Genomic DNA, 23986 nt, shown 5'->3' with positions numbered 1-23986 from the left:
TATGCCTGTTCCAATACAACTTTAACAGACATCAGTAAATGGTGGCACAAACAAAAGGCACTGAAATCTATGAGCCGGCAGTTAACCATGCATAGCTCATATGAAGACTCATATTTTTCTGCCTCAATGTGCATAATAATGTTATGATTATGACGCATGAATAACGCTAATTGGTCATCATGTAATCTAAAGAAAAATATTTGCAATTTGCAAATGGTTAGGAGCTGCATAATACAACACAGACATGCACAGAAGCACTAGTCAGGTTGATCTCATGATGTTGCATTGTAGAGGAAAACAAACTAAGCCGCCTCGAACACTCGAATAATCCTTGTAAGAAGATCACAATAGCTGATACCCTGCTTCCTGATCAATATCATAACCTCAAAATATAGATACTCCTGCTGTTACAGCTTCCAAACTGCCTTACGGAGACGAGAAAATTCCAGGAAGAGCTAGCTTGCAAGCTCGGCTACCTAATTTGCCTCCCTCGTTGCACTAAATGACAAGCTGTATACTGAAAAAATCTGTAGGGAACTAGAGACGCTGGCCCAGCGGAGATTAGCTCCAACACTTCACAAGAACAGCGGTGCCATAACTAGGGTTATAGTCGCCAACATTTTGATAAGCACGTGAATTGATGGTCCCGCAGTATCCTTGAATGGATCTCCAACTCTGCCAAAATAGCAAACAAATATGTGAGGGAGACATCATATAAATAAGACAAACGTGATTTGAATACTTACGTATCTCCAGTGATAGCAGCTTTGTGAGCTTCACTGCCCTTCCCTCCAAGAGCACCACTCTCAATGAACTTCTTTGCATTATCCCAGGCTCCACCCGATGTGTTTAGAAAGAGTGCCATTAGAATGCCAGAAACTGTGGCAAACATGAGCATTGCAGCTACCACCTTTGCTCCCAGAAGAGGTTGCTCAGTATATTGCCCAACCACTTTGAATGTAACACCTGCATACAGACCAGTTTTTAATTTCTTGCACGATTCATAAGATGCAGAATTAACAGAGACGAAAGAAAAGAGGGGTGATCATCTCTTCAACATTTGCAGGGCGAATGCATGGTAGCTAAAACAGAAGAATTTACACTTTTTGCCAAAAAGAAGGGAAAAAATCAAAGCAGTTTAACAACACGCACTTCACTCTGGCAAAAACCAGCTATGTAAACTTCGTGAGGAACTTAACATGTGTCCATAGTAGCTCTGTCATTCCACATTTTCACCAGAAAGAAAGGAACAAACCATCATTCACACTCTACTCTGGCAAGGACTAGAAACTTAGCACAAATGCACATGGTGCACAGATGAATGTGTGTATCGATGATGCATAAAGAGGTTAGCCCTTGCGCCCAAATTCGAACCTCCACAATTGGCTAGACACACCAGGTTGCAGGGGCATTAGAAAGCAGTTGGTGAGTTCACTTAATAGTAGAGCCTAAATGGGCCAGCCAACCCTTAGACTTGGACTAGTAGCATCAGATTCCCATCTCCTCACTCAGGGATTGGCATCCCTTACCATCACCAATCAACCAGCACCATCTCAATATCAGGGTAAAGCCTCCATCAAGTCTAAACTCCAGATATGAGCTCTGCTTTCCTTAAGACACCTTGTAAATAGGGTGAGTAAACAAAACTTTCAACAAAGGGCTGGGCTTCTAAATTCTTTTTCGGACACCTTAATAGATAGGGTTTATCAACACAGTGGTCAATGTTTTCAATGAGAGAATGTGCAGCGATTTCCTAAAATTGGCATGATAATTGCGTCACACAGGCGAGTGGTCAATGGTGCGCACACCTACCCATAATGTCGAGTGTGTGCTTGAACGGATACATGTGCAGGCATGCATCAATGTCGTGTTACATGTGTGTGTATGTAAGCACGTGCATGTGCAATTGTGCATACATGCGCATGTGCGTGTGCACAAACACATAGTATTGGTCCTTGAAGTCCATTCGGAGTTGTAGAAAAATCATACGTTTTTTCTACCTCTAAAGGAACCCTTTTTTGCTATTTTGTAGCATCTCTACACTGCATTTCTGCTTCTACATTTGTGAGATATCGCAGCAGACCTAAAGCTATTGTTTTTATTGTTTCTACTTGCATGTCATCTGTGCCCCTTAAGGTGTTGAGTTATGACCCATTCCATCGTCAAATTCCCTTGCATTAAGTTTTCCCACCAGTAATCCATGTAATAGGAAAAAAAAACTCACATACATCCATACATGTGGTGTATGCACTGTGCAGGAGGAAGGGAGGGAGGGTGTGTATTACCAATGACAATCGGAGATATTACAGCCAAAGCTCCAGGTTTTATCATTTCCCGCAAGGCTGCAGATGCCACAATCGATACACATCTACCATAATCAGGTTTCTCCTGGTATGTCTGTAAAAGGCAGGTATTTCATTAAGGGCAGCTCAACCAGAAGGCAAAGAAATAACTCTTTAGCAGCTTTAAAAAGTTTACCATGATACCAGGGCGCTCTATAAACTGTCTTCGAACTTCATTAACAACTTCCTGTGCTGTACGTCCAACAGCAACACAGGCCCATGCACTAAACAGAAAGATCAACATGGATCCCAGTAGACCTCCAATGAAAACCTCTGGAATGGCAATATCAACCTGGACAAGAGCATTGAAAACTCACCATTATTGCAATTTGCAGCAGGAAAAATGTCTCAAGAGGCCTTAAGATCGGCATTGACATCCTTGAGTCAAGTGTCATGAAAACAATAAGAAAGAGATTTGTGAAACAAAAACAGGAGGGTAATGATAGGGGAAGAGGAGGCAAGGCCATGCTAAGTCCTATCTCAGTCCAAGTTTGCGCATGCACGCATACAGACGCCCCCACACAAAAAATGCCGATACTTAAACTTCAACCCATACAAACCATTTGAAAAACGAGCACGTCGACAATATAAGTTCCTGTCACTCTCCACAGATTAAAGTCTGTTATACTGATAGGTCTCCCAACAACAAGAAACAGAAGCTGCTCAGATGGATCTAGACTGGCTTACTCCAGAGATCGATTTACTAGACACCAGGGTAAATCCTCGCAAACACTAAATCCATAAATGATTTTATTTATTCATCAAACATATGATTAAGAACTAAATGATCAATAAACGTGCGAGCATGTTTATGCATCAAACGTACGAGTAAGAACTGAATGATCATTAAAAAGTGCTCAACTGATGTGAAGTGTTGCTATACATGCCCAACTGTTACCAAAAACTCAATCGCAGGCCACACCTATTCTAAAAGCATCCGGAAAACATACAAGGGGAACAAACATGGCATTCGATTTTCAGCATTCACAAGCATAAAATTTCAGGAGAATTCACCTCTGTGAATTTTACTCGTGAAAAATGGGCGACTTCATCCATGTAAGCACTGAAGAGTAAAAAGGAAGCCAAAGCAGCAGAGCCAATAGCAAAACCCTTAGTAGTGGCCTTTGTTGTATTTCCCACAGCATCAAGGAGATCCGTAATCTCTCTAACATTGTCTGGCTGCAATGCCACGTCAAATGGGATCATATAGACAGTCCAAGTCAGGGTTACATTATGCAAATAATACAAAAAACTCACTTGCTGACTCATTTCGGCAATGCCACCTGCATTGTCTGCTATGGGACCAAACATGTCCATAGTTAGAACATACCCGGCAGTACTTAGCATACCCATAGTAGCCACCGCAGTACCAAAAAGACCACCAATTGGGAGTCCATCTGAGTCCACAAGACCAGACGTCTTCCCTAGCCAGTATGTACAAAGTATAGCAACGCTAATCACCAAGGTGGGCATGGCTGTCGATTCAAGTCCAAGGCCAACCCCAGCTATTACATTGGTTCCATGACCCGTAGAGCTTGCCAAGGCCACAGCACGCACAGGTTCATACTTGTAGTCAGTATAGTATTGAGAGATCCGAACAAAAATGAAAGCTGTTATGATCCCGACAAGCCCACATAATGCGAAGTGCAACCAAGCTGCTGGAGCTTGTTCCGTGTAGAGCAACCACCTGGTTGACTGCTCCAACAACAGAATAGCTTCAACTCAACTATCACAAAATAACTGCTTTCAAGAACAAAAATGCAAAAAGACAAAACATCTTACACCAACAAAGGCCAGGACTGCCAAAACAAGAGAGACGGAATATCCCTTCTGCAAGATGGCCATTGGATCTTCAATCAAGGCTTTAGATCCTGGATCACGAGTACCCCTTATTGATAGAATTCCAATTGCAGATACCACCAAGTCAAACGAGTGTATGACCAAGGGAAAGAGGATGAATCCAGAAGCATCTACAAACACACATCTATAAAATCAGCATAAAATCCTTTAGAAAAGCTCTTAGAACATTCTTTCTCTGACACTTCAGAACTTTTACCTTCAAGTCCACAACGTTTTGCCATAGTTCCACCAAGTATCATAGCACTTATAATTTCAGCAGCTATGCTTTCAAAGAGATCAGCTCCACGAGCCGCACAATCGCCAACATTGTCCCCAACCTACAAAGGGCACCAACAGAAAAGCAAAACTGTGTGAGGTTGAAAGGCCTTTCCCACTTCAAATCAGGCAGTTTGATTTTACTCGCAGCGTCTTAAACAGACCAGGTCAGCAATTACTGCAGGATTTCTTGGGTCATCTTCTGGAATTCCCTGCTCAATCTTTCCTACTAAATCTGCACCAACATCTGCTGCTTTCGTATAAATTCCTCCACCAAGCTGTGCGAAGAGGGCCACAAATGACGCTCCAAATCCATAGCCAACCAGCAAAAGGGGAACTACATGACAATTAAAACAGATTTCATGGTCTTTAATGACAACTTTTTTTATGTGCAAACATCAAAGGATAAATGATGGAAACATTGACAAAAGCACTCACTTTCAGTCATGTGCATTGTATTGTCATCCACCCTAAGATAAACATAGAGTGAAGCATACAGTACAGCTACACCCAGGACAGTCATGCCCACCACAACCAGCGCTGACAATCCACCAGCCCTTAGTGCGATCTACAAGAAACAAACCCTCAATGCTTATTAACGCCCAAACTAAACCCAGTACTTAAGGGTCATGAGAAGAAACTTGCCTGCAGAGCTTCACGTGCTGAACGTCGTGCTGCACTTGTAACTCTAACGTTTGCTCTGACAGAAACCCACATGCCGATATATCCAGCAACACCCGAGCACAGAGCCCCAAACAAAAATGAAAGTACAGTCACATAGGCAGAAGTTGTCCTGAAAATAATAATGAGTCTTAGCCAATGAGCACAAAATGAACCATGATTTTCTAACTAAGCTAATGTGGCAGACAGTACCTTTCTAGACCAGAAGCCTCCTGTTGAGGACTGGAGCTTCGGATCAGATAAATTCCAAGAATTGCAAAGGCTAAGAATACTGCCATCTTTGAAATAGTGCCATACTGAGTACGGAAAAACCCCTCTGCACCATCTCGAATAGCATCTGAGATCTGCACAAAAGAAACCGGGATTCACAGAGACTAACTTAGAGTTGACTGAAACAGAATTCAAAGATTCAAAAGCAAAACGGCAGAGGTAATGCCTTCATATGACCAGAAGAAAATGACAATCAGCAAGATGGCCCTCAAGTACATGAAAGAGGAGAAAGAAAACAGGACTAACTTTGAATAAATATATCTGTGACATTACAATAAATCCAAAGATACAGAACCCAGAAGGCCTCTCTCACTTCAGTAAACTAGGATACCTCCTATCATCTAGTGGACTTGTTAACCACCAACACGCACAAGATATCTTCTCTCCGTAGATTATCAAAACCTTTTGGTCTCAATGCAATGACAAACAGTAACTTGCATATTCAAAATTCTCCTTAGGAAAGGCTACTTCCATATGCGGTCTGCATCTACACGCTAGGCAGTTTTTAGAACAGCCAGGTGGACTTCACTTTGCCAATGGCTTCTTTTCCGCAGACACAGATTCACTAACTTGATTAGCAGTCTTGCAGTAACTGCCAGATTTCCAGACTTCTTCCACAAATATTCCTCATGTAAACGAGATTGGGAAATACAAAGGTTTCATTGCAGAAATGAAGTGGTGTCTAGGTGTAATGACCACACTATATTCGTAAGGATTGTTCACCCATCCGATATGGGAGTGAAATGTTGCAGAGTGTTCTTCAATGGTTTACCTGGAAGTTTTGTATGCTGCAGAAAAAGCCATGCTGCCAATAATACAGGTGCCTCACGCCGTAACCTCATAGTTTATTAAGTTCACAAAACAAGTTACAAAATGAACCAGGAAAAGGGCGGGACAAACTTTGGCGCATTTGGGGAGTGGCCTATCTGAAGCGACAGCTACATACACATGCGACAAGGAGAGTACCACATTCAAATGATAAAATAGGGGGCAGCCTATCCAAAGTGGAGATAGCTCTTAAGGACCCAGAGCAAGCCATGCAACAGTTCCACTGTAAGACCACAGCCCTTCCCAAACTACCAACTTTTTATATTCCGCAACTCAGACAGAAAACTTTCAATTCACAAACAACTCGACTCTTTCGTACCAATATAGCGTCAAATAAAAAAGCGAAGTACCTGGCTCATTTCTGGAGGACCCTCATCCTTTGCAAGCACCCAGCTCGTAAGATATGCTGTAAAGATCATACTAATTGTGCACACAACCAGCACAAAGATGATGATTGGTGAAGTACATAAGGCAACATAAAAAACTGCTCCAAACAGCAAGAAAGATAGCACGTAATAGATCCGCTTGTCTACGCCACAAAGAGCTCTAACAAGCTGCATGTCCATTTCAAAGAGTGAAGTTAAATTTCAAGTCACATCAACTTCCTCTCTCTCTCTCTCTCTCTCTCTCTCTCTCTCTCTCTCTCTCTCTCTCTCTCTCTCTCTCTCTCTCTCTCTCCTCTCTCCCCTCGCACTCTCTCTCTTTCTGCAGCCCCCCCCCCCCCCCCCGCCGCGCTCTCCCTGCAGCCCCTGCTGCCCCAACCCCCCTCATAAGAATCTCTCTCGCGTAGAGAGAGAAAACTTATAGAGAGAAAGCATGCACGCGTAGAGAGAGAAAGCTTGCACGCGTAGAAAAAAAAAATCAAAAAAATTGCAGCTAAGACTATGGTGGGCTATGCAGCTGGTGGGTAGTGCTGCATAGCAGGCAATGAAGAAGTGCATGCACAGTGATCCCTCGCTGCTCGTTGTCATTGCTTGATAGCCGATTTTCTCTTTTCAAAATTTTCTTCCTCTCCCTCTCCTTTTGCGGCCTTCAAACATGAGGAAACAAAATGGCAAGGATGATCCCATGGAGGATGCCATTCGAAAATGCAAGGAAGAAATGAGGGAGTCCATCAACAAGATTAATCGCCACCTTCTAGGCACTATAAAGGCACTCGACGAGCGCCTGTCGGCCCAGGAAAGCACGATACGTATACTTGAGGATCGTGTGAAGGCCCAAGATGAGGAGATCGCACTACTCAAGAAAGAGCCTGCAGAGGTGCAATCACAAAATGTCCTCAAAGAGGGAGAGCTTCAACCCTCAGTAGTTGAAGAGCTCAACACGATTAAAGAACAAGTGCGGGCCATCAAAGAAGGTGAGGAGCAACAAAAAGAAATGACGACCTCGTGGGTAGATGTCATCACAAAGACCCAACAAAAAGCAGACGAGGCCGAGAAATGGATCGAGATTGTCAAGAAAGGAAAGGGCAAGGAAATAACCCCCACACCAACCATCATTAACTTGACACTAGAAGAGGAGCAAAGGAGACTTGTGCGGGCCTTACACGTAAGGATATGTGGCCTCAGAGACCAAGATAATATGGATGAAGAGGTGAAAGAACTCATGACTATGGTGGGGGTTAATGAGCAGACACATACGAGGGCTTGGAGAGTGGGCAATAAGAAAAGTGAGAGCAACGGGGAAACCTCGAAGGAAAGGGCACTCATCCTCCGTTTCCCCTCCATGGAAGCGAAGAAAGACTTCTTGAGGAAGAGACCGACTCTCAAGAAGACAGGCATCTTTCTTGGAGATGACCTCACCCTTTCGCAGATTGCTCATATGCAAGAGGTAATGCCGAAAATTAGAGCGGCAAGGGAAAAAAAGAAGATTGCTTTTTACCGTGATAAAGGGTGGTGATATTGGAGCGACGCTCCGCATGACGGTGCGAGACCTATGGGACCACACTAAAGATGGCAACCTGGAATTCTAATCGGTCACTCCGTCTTGATGTAGGTGCCTTTGAGGATAGTTTCATTGGGAGAGACATCATTTTCTATTCTAAGACACATCAAGCCCCTAGGCAGTCCATGCCACAGGTGAGCGGATATAGATGGGAGAGCTTGCAAACAAGAGACAAGATCAGAGCATCGAGGACGATGCTCAAGGGGGGTGGCAGTTTTATTCAGGGAGGAGTTGCAGCCATTGATATATATAGCGCGCAAGGATGAGCAGGCTAGGTACACGTGGGTGAGGCTAAGGGCAGCGACAGACAAATACCTCTACATTGCTATTTGTTATTTTCCTCCTAGTACGTCAGTATATGCATCACCTAGAGGACAATCCCCCTTTGCTATTTTGAATAATGACATTTGGGAGTTTTCCAGGGATGGTGACATTATCATACTAGGGGACTTCAATGCTAGGATTGCCCATCACCCAACAATATTCTATGATACTTCCGAGGAGATGCTTAGGGAGCTGGACGTTACAGAGATGGGCCTATCCAAACTATCACAAGATGAGTACATTGAGTATGGCAGATACTTGATAGATATGGGAACTGCACATGGATTGGCCATTTTGAATGGCCTACAGAGATTTTCTACAGCTGGAGGTTTTACATGCTTTCCACTTTGACATGGTGCTAGTACTGTCACGGGACACATCCAACCCTATGTGTCCGTGGACAAGCTACATCATGACCAGGGTTCAGTTCAGTCAAGTCAGTCTAGAATAGGAAATGATCTGGCACTTTTGTGAGTCTGTTCGCAGACCGTGCATGTCCAGACACTTAGAATAGATGCATATCCTCTAGTTGCACACAGCATGATCATCAACATTACCATCAAAATCCATCAGGGGAATTTTCCAGTGCATTAAACCTATTTTCCCTATTTTTGACATTATTAAGTGACTTTTGTTGGAAACTAGGTAGGGCAATTTTGCTAAGATAATATATAAGCAAACCAGAGCTAGCACTTTCAGGCAGAAGAGGCAGTAGGAACCAGTGTGTTCACAAGCAACTTCTCAGCAGGACCCCAAGATACCTAGCGTTTTTGCTCCACAGTAGATGGCTAGCGTTTTTGGACAAGAACTCAGATCAGCCAGCATTTCTGCTTCTGCATCAGCCTGGCGACAGAACCACAGCAGATCAGCCTAGCGTTTTGCATTGCAAGACATTTGCATTGCAAGACAACGGGCAGCAGCACAAGACAAAAACCAGCCCTAGCGTTTTTGGATCAGCCTAGACCTCAACGTTTTTGCAGTTCCGACGCGACAAGGCAACAAGAAGACCAGCATTTTCAGTTTACAGCAGTTAGCACCCGCAGTAGAAGTCCCGAACCTCGCAGATCTCACCTTCCCACAGCACATCCTCGCCGCACAATCAGATCCCGCGAAGTTTGCAAATTCAGCCCGGAAAACACAGATTTCAGCAGCTACGTTTTCAGCGCGTCGTCGTCGCATCGTCGCCATCAACATCGTCACCGTCTTAGAGACAGAATTCAACAGATAGAAGATTTGCAGATTTCAGCCATTAGCATTTTCAGATTTCAGCCTGTCTCGTCGTCATCCTCATCGTCGTCGACATCGTCGGCAAGTCCAAGCATTGTAGAGATTTGTGCAATCATAAGTAGACAGCTCTCACCATAGAGAGTGGGGCCCTTGGAGAAGGGTTTGACAACATCTCTGGTGTCGTATTCTCTTCTCTCTCTATCTCTCAGTCTCAGCACCTTCATTCACAGTGTCCATTCACTTTGTTTGTGTCCATTGCACTCTCACTAACGGAACGGAAGGCTAACCCTTCCGTAAGTAAAAGGAACCTTGAGCACAATTCGGAGCACTCATATTGAGCAAAGTTCAACATTCACTTCCGCTGCACCTTACATTGATATTAGAGCTTTGGCAGTGTAGTGACAAGAGACCCAAGAAAGAAGGGCTTGTCCAACCTCCCCTTGTGTCTCTTTTCACTCATTGAGAGCGGACCGTGCACTTAGCGGCCGGCCAATCAACGTGAGGTGGGAAAAAGCAACCTTGGTGTGAGCACAAGGCCGCCAAGGGCGCCCGCAGAAAAGACCAGATCTCGGGTGAAGTGAAGATCCTTCTCTAACACAGATTGCAAGCGAAAGAAGAACCTCAAGAACTCAAGAACCTCAAGAACCCAAGACCCCCAAGAACCTCAAGACCCTCAAGAACCCAAGACCCACAAGAACCCAAGTTCCTCGTGAACTTAAGAACCCAAGACTTCAAGTGTATGGTCATCACCAGAAGCGGAATGGATACTTCGCATGAGAGTGATGGGCATGAGAGTAGCCAAGAAGAATTTCCCCACCAAGGAGGTTTTTCCGACCCTCTCCCTTTGATTGCACCAGATCCTATGGAGGCTTGGTGTAAGACGATGATGGACATGATGACAACGTGGCACGAAGCAAGAATGGAAGCCATGGAGCGTGAGTGTCACAAAAAATACGGAAGCGTAAACTGACTTTTAATTGTACTTCAAATACTCAAGAGAATTGGAGAGAGAGAGAGAGAGAGAGAGAGAGAGAGAGAGGAAAAGCTTGACACTTCATTGGGGACCAGAAGATGGGCTGGTCCCTCCCCATAAAGAGAATATCTTTATTACTAAGGGAGAATCTTTACAAGCACAAGAACGGGGCAATAGCCCGTCCTCTATTCTTTCTTTCTGCTTCTGACTGAGAGAGTGTGAACGCTACTCTCTAAATACTGAGAGGATCTTCCCTCTGCTATGAGATTTTTGGGAAGCTCTCAAAAACGAGTCTATCTTCCACAAAACTCAACGGAAGCTCTCGAAAATGAGAGTCTACCCTCCGCTAACTGAGTCCCTTTATGCATAATTATTCCTGCAACAAAAACAAGGGAGAAACACGCAAAATGCACGCACACATGCTTGCTGTAATTTTCTGCACATAACCTGAAAATGTTACCTGAGCACCTTTCAGAGCCGAAAAAGAGACCTTTTCCGCGATGGAATTGCACGAAACTTGGTGTACGCGTAGTGTATGTAGAGAAGAACTAGATTCTATATGTATTTTGCTGAAATTCAACCTAAAGGAGGTGATTAAGGGCTGAAAACAGAGAATTTACAGCCACCACACTCTACGAAGAGAGTGCCTACCGCAACTTCTCGCGATGAAACCTCACCAAAAGCTGGCTATGGCTATGAGAGTCCTTGTTCTAGACAATGGGAGCACGAGGCCACCACATATGTCACAAGGGGCTGCTCTCAAGCGTCCATGGAGGGCTCCAATGCGTAGGGCATACTCACAATAGGGGGGATAGGAGCACTGCAAACACTGAAAATGGGGGAGTAGGGCCTCCTAAATAGCCATCAGGGAGAGGGGGCGCTAGGAAGAGAGAGAGGGTGAGAGTGAGAGTGAGAGAGAGTTAGTTTGCATTGGTAAGTGTGCCAAGTTTGGTAAGTGTGCCACTTGGCACACTTACTTAATAACTTTAAAAACCCTTCAACTTTCACTGTTAAAAATCCCTAGGCTATTAATGAAATGTGCAAATTAACTCACAACTACACACACAGATGCTACTAATGAAATTGTTAGCTGCTCCCCAGCGCAATGCCGTACCGACACTGCTCTGGCATTACCTGTTCGCACTTGTCCGGTCATTTGGTCCGGCATAGACAATTTAAAAATACCTTAACTGACTTATCCTAAGGCCGTAAAATGATTTAGGCTTTAGGGTTATTATTCTAAGGACCCCATCTCATTCCTGTGCTTGCACTAGCGCGCGTAATTTTCTGAGCCTGAAATCTGAGGCTACTATCTACCCCTTCATTGAAGACCCGATTTCCCAATCGCTAGGGCTTCAGGGTATTTTCTGCTAGGGTCTCCCTGAGATGCACTGGCCCAAACTTGGGCGCACCTGAGGCCCCAGAACTGCTAAATCTATTCTGATGTGCACACAACTAATTAGATAATTCTTTTCTCGTAAATAAATTAATTATTTACAAAGTCTGACTTAGTTACATCCCTCTTGGTTCTAAACAGTTGACCTCAACTGTAGAGCGTCAACATAACTGTGCAAGATGTCTGGGTAGTTCTTAAGATCGGACTCAGTCATCCACTTTGCATCTAAAGGAGTGTAATTTTTGAACTTAGACTAAATACTTTCGATGTAGACTCCCCGACTTGAGTTGTCTCTCCGAGTGGTGTATTATCTGTTCAGGTTGAAGGAGTTCCTCAGTCTCTTCGACTTCTGGAGGATCTTCGTCTACTGGCGCCACTGGAGGAGATCCAACATACGGTCGGAGGAGACTGACATGAAAAGCATTGTGGATGCGCCAGTTAGAAGGCAAATCCAATCTGAAAGTCACGTCATTGACTTTATCTGTAATTTTGAAAGGGCAACTTTCCCTTTTCCGACCCGCTTTTTCAATCTAGCTTTCTCAAACCGAAGCAGGACATATTGTCCTTTTTCTAGATTGAGATTCCTTCTGTGCTTGTCTGCTCTTCTCTTCTGTTGCTCTTGAGTACGAAGAATCGCTTGCTTTACTTGTTGATGGGCAATATCAATATTGCGCACAAATTCATCTGTGGCGAAGATGTTTTCTTTGGTCACCATAATAGGAAGTAAGAGTGGCTTCCCATAAATAATTTCGAAGGGAGCTTTACCAGTTGAGGAATGTATGGTATTATTATACGCAAACTCAACTATTGGTAAGTATTGTTCCCATTCGGATTGTCGTTCCGAAACATAGCACTTGAGGAGATCTAAAATAGTGGCATTAGCGATTTCGCTTTGACCATCTGTTTGAGGATGATAAGCTGATGAAAAATCAAGCTTAGTTCCCAAGTTTTCGAACAATGCCTGCCAAAATAGACTAGTCATGCGGGGATCTCTATCACTGACAATAGTCTTTGGCAATCCATGGTGTTTCTAGCCATGTGATCAGCTTTGATCGTCTTCTTTACTGGAAGAAAATGTGTTTGCTTACTGAATCTGTCTACTATAGTCCAGATTGCATCATTTCCATTCTTGGATCTAGGAAGATCCATAATAAAATCCATGGCAATACTTTCCCATGGCGTGTTAGGCACAAGGAGCGGCTGAAGCTTGCCATAAACTTTATGTCTGTCATATTTTACTTTTTGGCAGACTAAACACTCACGTACATGTTTTTCAATGTCCGCACGCAGTGTTGGCCAAAAGAAATACCTTTCAAGGGCACTAGTGGTGGAAGCAATTCCCTGATGCACGGCATAAGGAGAATTATGGGCTGCATCCATCACCTTCTATCGTAAGTGCTGAGCTATGCATATTGCTTGTTGACGATAGAGCGTATTATCCCTAATGGAATAAGGTGGCCTCGAGTGACCAGCTTGAAGATCTGCCCAAATTGTGGCGAAGTCTGGATCTTGAGGATACATATCGCTTAGAGATTCTAGTTCCTCATGATAAATTGTTGTTAGTGCATTGATCTTTGGACGCCTGGAGAGAGCATCTGCAACTGCATTCTTCGTTCCAAAAGTATGTAAAATCTGAAAATGGAACATTGAAAGAAAGTTGGCCCATCTCATCTGCTTTTCTGATAACTTTCTCTGTGTGAGAAAGTAGCGAAGACTTTGATGATCTGTCTTGATAATAAAATCAGCTCCTAATAGATGGTGTTTCCAAATGGAAAGAGCATGAATTACTGCCATTAGCCCTTTCTCGTATATGGAGACATGCAACTCTGCATCTTTAAGGCGCCGACTTTCATATGCTATTGCGTGACCCTCTTGGTTCAAAACTGCTCCTACACAATCTCCAGATGCATCGCAGTATACCTCGAAAGGTTTGCGAAGATCAAGGACGGTGAGAACAGGTCCGTGACTGAGTAGATACTTAAGCTTTTCGAAAGCTTGTTTTTGTCCAGACCCCCAATGGAATGGAATCCGCTTCTTTGTCAGGTCATGGAGGGGACCTGCTATCGCGGCAAAAGCTCGAATGAAACGCCGATAATAAGAACAGAGGCCAAGGAAACTTCGTACATCATGTACTGTAGTTGGCGTAGGCCATTCTACAACTGCTTGAATCTTATCAGGGTCCATTCTCACCTGATTGTGAGATATTATATGGCCCAAATAGTGGATTTCTTTTAGAAAGAACTCACTCTTCTTAGCATTCACAAATAATTTGTGTTTGCGTAATTCTTCAAACACTAAGGCGAGATGCTTATAGTGTTCGTCTTCCGTCTCTGAGAAGATTAAGACGTCATCAAAGAAAACGCCTGTGAAGCTTCTATATGAGTGGAAGATTCTATCCATCATTCTGTTGAATGTGGCTGGTGCATTAGTGAGTCCAAAAGGCATCACTAAGAATTCATACAACCCGAAGGTTGTTCTAAATGAAGCCTTATGCACATCCTGAGGAGCTATGCGGATTTGATGATAACCGCTCTTCAAGTCTATACAACTAAAAACACTTGCTCCTTGTAACTTGTCAAGAATGTCGTCAATCCGAGGGATTGGAAATCGATTCTTGATTGTGATCTTGTTTAGAGATCTATAGTCTATGCACATGCGGAATGTGCCATCCTTTTTTTGTACTAGCAAGACAGGTGAACAATATGGAGAAGTACTAGGCCTTATCAAGCCCTTCTCCAAAAGTTCGTTAACCTGCTTGAGAATTTCCTCTTGCTGTATTAGACTAACTCGATAAGGGGGCTGATTTGGAGGAAAACTTCCTGGGATCAAATCAATTGTATGATCCTCAGGTCGCGAAGGTGGGAGTTCATTTGGAAGTTCATATGCAAAACAATCTTTATAACTTTCTAATAACTTAAGTCTTTTTTGCTCTAAAGAGGAAGAAAGTTGTGAAACAGACACATCTCTCTCTCTTGCAAAAATCAAGTACGCTGAAACACACTTTTTCATTTCTTTCTTGATGGCAATGTGATTGGCGATAGGGATACGCCAATCACCTACATCTGCAAGTACAAGATACTCCTTTCCTTTATGAGCAAAGGATAAGGTTTTCCGAACATAGTCCAGAATGGGATGCATCTTGTAGTGCCAAGGCATTCCCAAGATAACATCGCATCCTTCAAGTGAAGCTAGTAAGAAAGACTCTTGATCCTTGTAGTCGTCGACCTTTAGATTCAACTTCCCTATGATTGGAGTAGAGTTTGAGTTCTGCCCTTTGAAAGCAAATTGTGCTTGAATAGAAACTCCAAAACGATTGGGCTGTAAGTTCAGGTCATCAGCTAGCTTGGTAGAGATGAAATTGTCTGTACTGCCAGGGTCAAACAAAATAAGAGCCCGTTGGTTGTTGATACTACCCCAAGCTTTGAGAAGAGCTCTTTCTTTTCCATCCTTGGATGTATTTCCCTGTACATATGGGACTGCATTGGAAGAGGGTGGTTGTGGAGGTTTAGTAGGACAATCACCCTTCATATGACCAACTTGTCCGCACTTGAAGCATCTTCCTTCACTAATGTAGGTTCGCAACTCAGCAGGAGAGAGATATCTCCCTTTCTTGGGCTGATTTGGCTTTGCTTCTGCTTCGGAGGTGGTTCTTTTCTTCTTTTGAGAAGAAGTAGAAGAGGTAGGCTGCTCATGGAGAGCCTTCTGCTTGGCATGGTAAGTGCTTTGCTCCATCTTCCTGGGAGTACCCTTGTCATGTATTCCATCAGCTATGCGGGCTGATTCCATAAGTATCTGCAAGTTACCTCGAGGGTAAAGCTTCATAGCCTTTTGCAAGGCTTCATGCAATCCTGCTTCAATTGCGCATCTTTTCCGAATCGTCAATCTTCTTGAATGGAGTGACTTTCAAGAGAACGTCCCAAAACCTATCCACATAGCGTGGAACAGTTTCGTTCTCCGACTGTGAAAGTCGATCCCATTCTTTCTTTACCTCTTCCTCATAGTCTGGAGGAAGGAACTGTGCGTAGAACTCCTTCTTGAAAGCAATCCAATCTTGGGGTTTGCAATCTTCCAGGATAAGGGTTAACCACCAACTGCTGGCGGTGCCTTTCAGGTACATACTAACATGGCGAAGCTTGGATCTTTCTTTAAAATTCCCTTCAGCAAATGCAACTTCGAATTGGCGGATGAAAGCCAAAGCTTTGTCATTGTCACGCCGTCCATTGTAGGTGTCGAATTTCACATCTTTGTCTCCCGACTTGAATGTTTTCTGCCTGTGGTGCTTCTTCTTATGGTGCTCCTTCTTTCTATGCTTAGACTCCTTATGGACAGGAGTCTTTTCCCTTGAATGCACTTCTTGTTGCGACGGATCGTCAAGAAACATGTCTTCCGGAGCAACGATGTCATCCAGATCCTTCATGAAAGAGAACTGAGGGGAATCAGGGGGATCCTGTTCTTAAACCTTTGGGTTAAACCGCACATGACGTTCTGGAGGTTTCCTGTGCCTCTCGTGCATGCAGGAGGTTCCAATCAAAGGATCTTTCCTTGGTTTTGGCGCCTTTGGGTTCTGTGGGATTTCTCCCGACCCCATTGGCATTTTCTCCTTCCCTTTCTCAAGAGTATGGAGAATCTTTTGGACTTCTGGATGGGAGAGAGCTTTTTGCAACTCTTCCACCTGTTGTTGAAGGAGAGAGAACTCTATCTCGCGTCCTCCCATTTCTGCAGTCTGCCAAGAGTCGTCGATCCCTTAAGGAAGAGAGAGATGACCTTGCTCTGATACCACTGTCACAAAAAATACGGAAGCGTAAACAGACTTTTAATTGTACTTCAAATACTCAAGAGAATTGGAGAGAGAGAGGAAAAGCTTGACACTTAATTGGGGACCAGAAGATGGGCTGGTCCCCCCCCATAAAGAGAATATCTTTATTACTAAGGGAGAATCTTTACAAGCACAAGAACGGGGCAATAGCCCGTCCTCTATTCTTTCTTTCTGCTTCTGACTGAGAGAGTGCGAACGCTACTCTCTGAATACTGAGAGGATCTTCCCTCTGCTATGAGATTTTTGGGAAGCTCTCAAAAACGAGAGTCCATATTCCACAAAACTCAACGGAAGCTCTCGAAAATGAGAGTCTACCTTCCGCTAACTGAGTCCCTTTATGCATAATTATTCCTGCAACAAAAACAAGGGAGAAACACGCAAAATGCACGCACACATGCTTGCTGTAATTTTCTGCACATAACCTGAAAATGTTACCTGAGCACCTTCCAGAGCCGAAAAAGAGACCTTTTCCGCGATGGAATTGCACGAAACTTAGTGTACGCGTGGTGTAGGTAGAGAAGAACTAGATTCTATATGTATTTTGCTGAAATTCAACCTAAAGGAGGTGATTAAGGGCTGAAAACAGAGAATTTACAACCACCACACTCTACGAAGAGAGTGCCTGCTGCAACTTCTCGCGATGAAACCTCACCAAAAGCTGGTTATGGCTATGAGAGTTCTTGTTCTAGACAATTGGAGCACGAGGCCACCACATATGTCACAAGGGGCTGCTCTCAAGCTTCCATGGAGGGCTCCAATGCGTAGGGCATACTCACAATAGGGGAGGTAGGAGCACTGCCAACACTGAAAATGGGGGAGTAGGGCCTCCTAAATAGCCATCAGGGAGAGGGGGCGCTAGGAAGAGAGAGAGGGTGAGAGTGAGAGTGAGAGAGAGTTAGTTTGCATTGGTAAGTGTGCCACTTGGCACACTTACTTAATAACTTTAAAAACCCTTCAACTTTCATTGTAAAAATCCCTAGGCTATTAATGAAATGTGCAAATTAACTCACAACTGCACACACACATGCTACTAATGAAATTGTTAGCTGCTCCCCAGCGCAATGCCGTACCGACACTGCTCTAGCATTACCTGTTCGCGCTTGTCCGGTCATTTGGTCCGGCATAGACAATTTAAAAATACCTTAACTGACTTATCCTAAGGCCGTAAAATGATTTAGGCCTTAGGGTTATTATTCTAAGGACCCCATCTCATTCCAGTGCTTGCACTAGCGCGCGTAATTTTCTGAGCCTGAAATCTGAGGCTACTATCTACCCCTTCATTGAAGACCCGATTTTACAATCGCTAGGGCTTCAGGGTATTTTCTGCTAGGGTCTCCCTGAGGTGCACTGGCCCAAACTTGGGCGCACCTGAGGCCCCAGAACTGCTAAATCTATTCTGATGTGCATACAACTATTTAGATAATTCTTTTCTCATAAATAAATTAATTATTTACAAAGTCTGACTTAGTTACAGTGAGCGTGAGCAATAACGCTTGGAGGCCAAAGAATTTGATCGCAAGTACGCAGAAAGAAAAACAGAATTTGATCGCAAGAAAGTTGTTCATTCTTCATCTCTCATTTCTAATGTGCAGGCGGAGATTGACAGGATTCAAGAGGAGACTCTGTCAGTCTCTTCTTCTCCCAAGCATGACACACATGATTTGCATGATTATGATAAGCATGATGAATTGAATGATAATGATACGCATGATGATTTGAATGACAATGACAAGCATAATGATTTGCATGATGATCACGATGTGATTTCTCACAAGCATGATGATTTGTATGATCAAGACGTGATTGCTCACAAGGATGATGGTTTAGTTGATGCTTTTCCTAGAGAAGCTAACCTCATTGCAGATACATCAATCACAAAGAATCGATCTTGGCTTTCGAGTCGAGGTCCACAGCACCCCCCCATGCAGATTTGATCAAACACGACGAACCGATCTTGGCTCTCGACCCTAGGTCAAAGAACCCTTACAAGAAGTACTAAGTGTTCAAATGATTCGTCAGCACACATTGTTCAAGTGTTTCATTCGTGATCATTTCCTGTATTTTAGTCAGTGTCTTTATGTGATCCCTTTTCCTAGGCATGACATATTGTACGTTGAGCACGTTTCACTCATGAATGAGCACGGATGTATGCGGATTATTCATGAAAAGCTGAAAAGTATGGCTTTGCCCCATGCTCGGTAAAATTATGTACTCTCGTCAATCGTGCTTGGGTCAGTACCCATGCAACATGGAACCAGTCCTGCTTTCATCTTGCCTTTTCGTCCACGTTCCTCAGCTGCTTTCAAACCCTCAGGCTTATCTTCATCCTTGTCGTTCTGTTCTTTCGGTGCCTTTTTAGGGCACTTCGCGGAGATATGCCCAGTTTTCCTGCATCCAAAACACTTGACCTCTTTGATGTAGAGAGCTCTCTCACGAAGAGTGAGCTGGGGTCGTGTATCCTTTTCTTTCTTTTCTGGGTTGCTCTTCCTCTCGAAGTCTGTTCGTTTCATTTGTGGGGTAGGTCAAACTGCCTGAATGAATGGCAAAACCCCGTTTCTCATGACTCATCAAATCCTGAATGGAATCTGACTTTTGCTCTAAGCAGTGATCTCGAATCTCCGTATGAAGTCCCAAGGTAAACCGCTCAATCTGTTCTTTAAACGAGATCTTCTTAAATGAAGAGGCTGGTAGAAAAATGCTCCAGAATCTCTCGCAATATGCGTCCAATGTATCCTTCTTGGTCATCTGAAGATGGTTCCAAGCAGTTCGTATGTCGAGTTCGTACTCTCGAGTCAGCCAAGAAGAAATAAAAAGCCTTTTAAATTTCAGCCGTTTAACTGGCGCTGTCTTGTTCAATAGAAGCGTGGACCGCCAAGTTCGAGCATTTTCCTTGAAGTAAGAGATAGCCCTCGGAATCTTGGAGTGCTCTGAGTAACGCCCTCCAGAGAAAGCTATGTCAAACTGCTGTATGAAGGCCAAAGCCTTTGAGGCATCTCGATATCCAAAAAACGTGTCAAATTTAATTGACTATACACCTTCTTTAAACTCTCGGACTTTCTTGCTTTTATCCTCCAGAAAGTCATACTGGTTGGCTTTATAAAAATTCTTCTTCTTTGCATAAAAGCTGTTGTCGTCAGAGTCCGAGCTATCCGAAGACGAGTCCTCTGTAGAACTGTCAACAACTGGGCGAGATTTAGACTTCTTTGCCTTCTTTCTTGCCCTTTTCGAAGCTTTGCTTTTTGCTTTGCTTTTTCCCTTTGCTATCTTCTTCGCTCGAGTCAAAGGAGCTAGAAGAACTGTCAGAAGAAGAAGAAGAAGAAGAACTCGATACTCCTTCAAATCGCACATGCTTCTTCTACTTTCTTGCCGAGGCAAATGTAGACTGACGACCCAAATAACGCGGGAAGTCATTGCCTTTCTTCTACTTTTGGTCGTGCTTTTGGGCTTTGTTCTGCGCGTCAAAAAGCTGAGAAATCCGTGTATCAACCACCTCTTCTAATTCCTTGAAGTAGGAGGTTTCTTGAGTGCTGGTTTGAGGGGTGGTTCTGTGGTTTGCCGCCACTGTGAATGCACCTCGTCGAAGGAGGTCTGGCTCATAAATTTTGCAAATTTCGGGTCCTTCGCAAAATTTAGCATCATCTTTGTTGCATCGTCGATCAATCGTCGACGCTCCATCTCTTCAAGCTCCGCCTGAGTAGGCCGAGGCGGGCCGTACTCCTCACGTGAATCTTCGTCGTGATCTCTTCCCGCATCTCCGGATGCACAGGAAGGCGCCTGATCTCGTCTTCATCCATAACTGCTACGTAAAAAGGATCGGATTTCCCGGTAGAAGAGGAATCGGTCGTGCTCTAATACCACTATAACAGACTTGGACACTCCAAGTCAAGATTCTACCGCGACATGACATAAATTTCACTTCACAGCAGTTCACAGTTCACAATTGATTCGACACGGCCCGGCAGAGTTCCGATAATGGCCCCAAGGACCGGCGCCCCTTTCGATTTTTTTTTTTGTATTAATCTTTTGCATAAAGTACACAGAGTGGCTGGGTCTCACTCTTAGACTCTACATCCAGATGCTCTGAGAAGTGGGAGCCCATGCCACACTTATAAAGAGTTACAACGGATGCCAAAAGCTGCCCATAAAAAGCATTCGAATCTCCTCTCACAAGGCTTGGTAAAATAAAGCAAAACTTAAATTAAAGCTCTCTCTCTTTGCGTGGTATTCAGCGTAGCCAAAAACTGCCCAAAAAAACAGCGTGAGAAAGCTGCAATACGGAAATCTGCCACGTCAGCTCTGCAACGCTTTTTCCAGGGCTGCCGTACGGCTTGCCACGTCACTGCCTGCCACGTCATCGTTTCTGCCAACATCACTGGGACTAATCCATGCCAAGAGAGGGTGTGTGTGTGTACCGGACAGCCACGTCACCACTTTGTGACAAGAGCATAGGATCATGATGGTTTGGTAGCAGAGCACTTCATTCATGCCAAAGGTATGCTTGCAAAGCCTCTTGCTATGACGTTTAATCGAGCCATGTATGAGGGTTTTCCTGAGACTTGGAGTATGTCCACTATTGTGCCTATCTTCAAGACGGGAGATCCCATGCTTCCCAAGAATTATAGCACCATCACACATTGGCTAGATTGTATGGAGTTGAGTAGATGGACAGAGAGAGAAGGCAAACGGGCATCAGGGCATGTGTCACAAAGTGATGACGTGGCATGATCGACTAGACGAGAAATGGCCCCATGGACGAGAGAAACTGAACGGACTAACTTGAAGAACTTATGAAGCACCGGCCGTGGGGCCCGAAACACTACAAGACAGAAGCTTGAACCCTGAAAGAGATTTTCGTAAAATGCACTGACATGCTGACGTGGCAGGGCTGTACGGACTATCCACGTTTTGCGTTGGCTATGCCACATGGCATGTTGTACGGATTTTCGCAAATTACGCTGGCAGCTTCTGCACATTCTAGTGCTAGCTTTTGGGGCCCATAGCTTTTTGGGGGTTTAGTGCTTTTGAATTGATTGCTTTTGGGGCTCTGCTTTTGGGCATCCCTTGTAAGATTATAAGAGCCCTTGGGCCTCACTCTGCAGAGGAGCATCCAGACGCAGAGTCTGAGAGCAAAGGACCCTCGAGAGTTGTACTTTGCAGTGATCAATAATAAAGAAATACCGAAAGGAGCGCCAATCTTTGGGGCCAATGCTTCTGGGTGCCAAAATCCGTCGTGCCGTGTCGACACTCTCTCTCTCTCTCTCTCTCTCTCTCTCTCTCTCTCTCTCTATATATATATATGTATATATTAAGGTTCAGTGGTTTTAAAGTTTCTGTTCGTGTGTTGCTATTGATTTCTCGCTTGGAGTGTCCAAGCTTGTAACAGTGGTATCAAAGCTGCTTCATAAGTTCTTCAAGTTAGTCCGTTCAGTTTCTCTCGTCCACGCGGCCATTTCTCTTCCAATTGGTCATGCCACGTCATCACTTTGTGACAGCATGCAGGGTTCAAGAGAGGTTTCTCCACTCTTGACCAGATTTAGACACTCAGAGCTATTATTAAGAAAGGTGGATACCATGGCAAGAGGATCTATTGTAGCTTTGTGGATTTCCGCAAAGCTTTTTACACAGTGCCGAGAGCCAGATTTATATGCAGACTACAGGACATGGGTGTGCCCACAGAGCTGATATGGGGAATCTTGGCTTTATACAGGACAGTTGTGGGGCAAGTACGCACTGCTCAAGGCATGTCTGACACGGTTCATTCCACTATTGGGGTGAAGCAAGGATGTCCCCTATCTCCGACTCTTTTTGGGATGTATGTGGATGAGTTTTCAAACTATGTAGATCAAGAGGGAGACAAAGGTGCTCAGCTAACAAGGCCATGATTCCGCTGTTGTTATACGTCGATGATATTGCATTGATTTCAAACTCTCCAGAGGGGATGCAACGTCATTTGGATGCATTGCATGTGTTTGCCAAGGATAGTGGATTGTCACTAGACCTTGGTAAGACCAAGGTAATGGTGTTTAACACCACGGCACGATGGGTCATGAGGTCAGCTCCCACCTTTACATATGGTCGAGAGACTGTGGAGTATACAAATGCATATACCTATCTCGGGGTGGTCTTCAGTGGCCCTGTATTTTCCTTCAGGAGAGCAGCAGAGACGAGATTGACCAAAGCTTACGCAGCATTAGGGAGACTGGAGAGGATGTGTTCGAAGGTTCAATTCCAGGAACCTCGAACAAAGCTTTGGCTCTTTGACACTCTCGTCACTTCTGCCATGTATACGGAGTGGAGATATGGGGACCCTCAGTGGATTATCACAAGAGACTTGGTAGTGTTGATGGTTGGAGATGTATGGAGAGGCCTTTGGTTTCTATGATCTCTTGGATGATTAGGAACAAGGCCTCATTACCACATGAGGTTGTTAGGGCGGAGCTTGCTGCCCCTCCGTTGGTAGTGGAGGCGCTCACTCAAGCAGTCTCCTTTATGCATAGCACCTGGACTCTCCCCACATATAGATACACTCAATTCGCCTTGGAGTCTTCACAACAGCTGGCATCACAGGGAGATAGATCATGTTGATATGCACAAACGGCGTCTTGGTTTCAGCTGCATGGTTTTAGTATGGACAAATTACCCCCATTTCAATACTCTTTGGATACACCCTCCATCTCCCTCACTCGGGCAGAGACTACTAGGCAGGACTTCACTTAGTTGGATAGCAGGAGCCTACACATGAGTTGGATATGAAGATGGCTTTCTATAGAGAGCATCTTCTTCAGCTTACGGAGGATGGATTTGTGATCACACCCAGATACATTGATAGTCATCTATCTCATGGGATACGTTGTGCTATTTGTTAGTTGCGCACATCCTCGCACCAACTAGTGATCGAAACGGGTAGATTTAGAGGAGTGTCAACTGAGCTCAGGACATATCACTTGTGTCGGACGAAGCCCGAGACACTACATATGTCACTCACCAGTAAACTATGAGATACGAGGCCACTTCCACTCTATTCAGAGAGGGTTTTGGACCACTTTCTAGGGTCATGAGATATCAGGATT

General features: G+C 44.2%; 1 protein-coding gene across 1 annotated transcript in view; it reads right to left on the bottom strand.

Moving 5' to 3' along the window:
- Positions 1-435: 435 nt before the first annotated feature.
- LOC147433494 (pyrophosphate-energized membrane proton pump 3-like) overlaps positions 436-23986 on the bottom strand; it is a 31620-nt gene continuing 8069 nt past the window's right edge. Inside the window, exons 2-14 of the mRNA XM_086490178.1 lie at positions 6587-6790; positions 5331-5482; positions 5103-5250; positions 4896-5025; positions 4622-4794; positions 4399-4519; positions 4125-4312; positions 3600-4037; positions 3357-3521; positions 2479-2634; positions 2286-2397; positions 747-966; positions 436-675 (exon numbers count right to left, since the gene is read on the bottom strand). Coding sequence (XP_086346304.1) covers positions 576-675; positions 747-966; positions 2286-2397; positions 2479-2634; positions 3357-3521; positions 3600-4037; positions 4125-4312; positions 4399-4519; positions 4622-4794; positions 4896-5025; positions 5103-5250; positions 5331-5482; positions 6587-6790 — 2307 coding nt within the window. The 3' untranslated portion in view covers positions 436-575. The remainder of the gene's footprint in view (positions 676-746; positions 967-2285; positions 2398-2478; positions 2635-3356; positions 3522-3599; positions 4038-4124; positions 4313-4398; positions 4520-4621; positions 4795-4895; positions 5026-5102; positions 5251-5330; positions 5483-6586; positions 6791-23986) is intronic.

This window comes from Adiantum capillus-veneris, chromosome 19, assembly GCF_014529385.1.
Source record: "Adiantum capillus-veneris isolate H3 chromosome 19, ASM1452938v2, whole genome shotgun sequence".
Lineage (NCBI taxonomy): Eukaryota > Viridiplantae > Streptophyta > Polypodiopsida > Polypodiales > Pteridaceae > Adiantum > Adiantum capillus-veneris.
The sequence above is the reverse complement of the archived record's forward strand: the minus strand, read 5'-3'. Positions and strand labels throughout refer to the sequence as shown.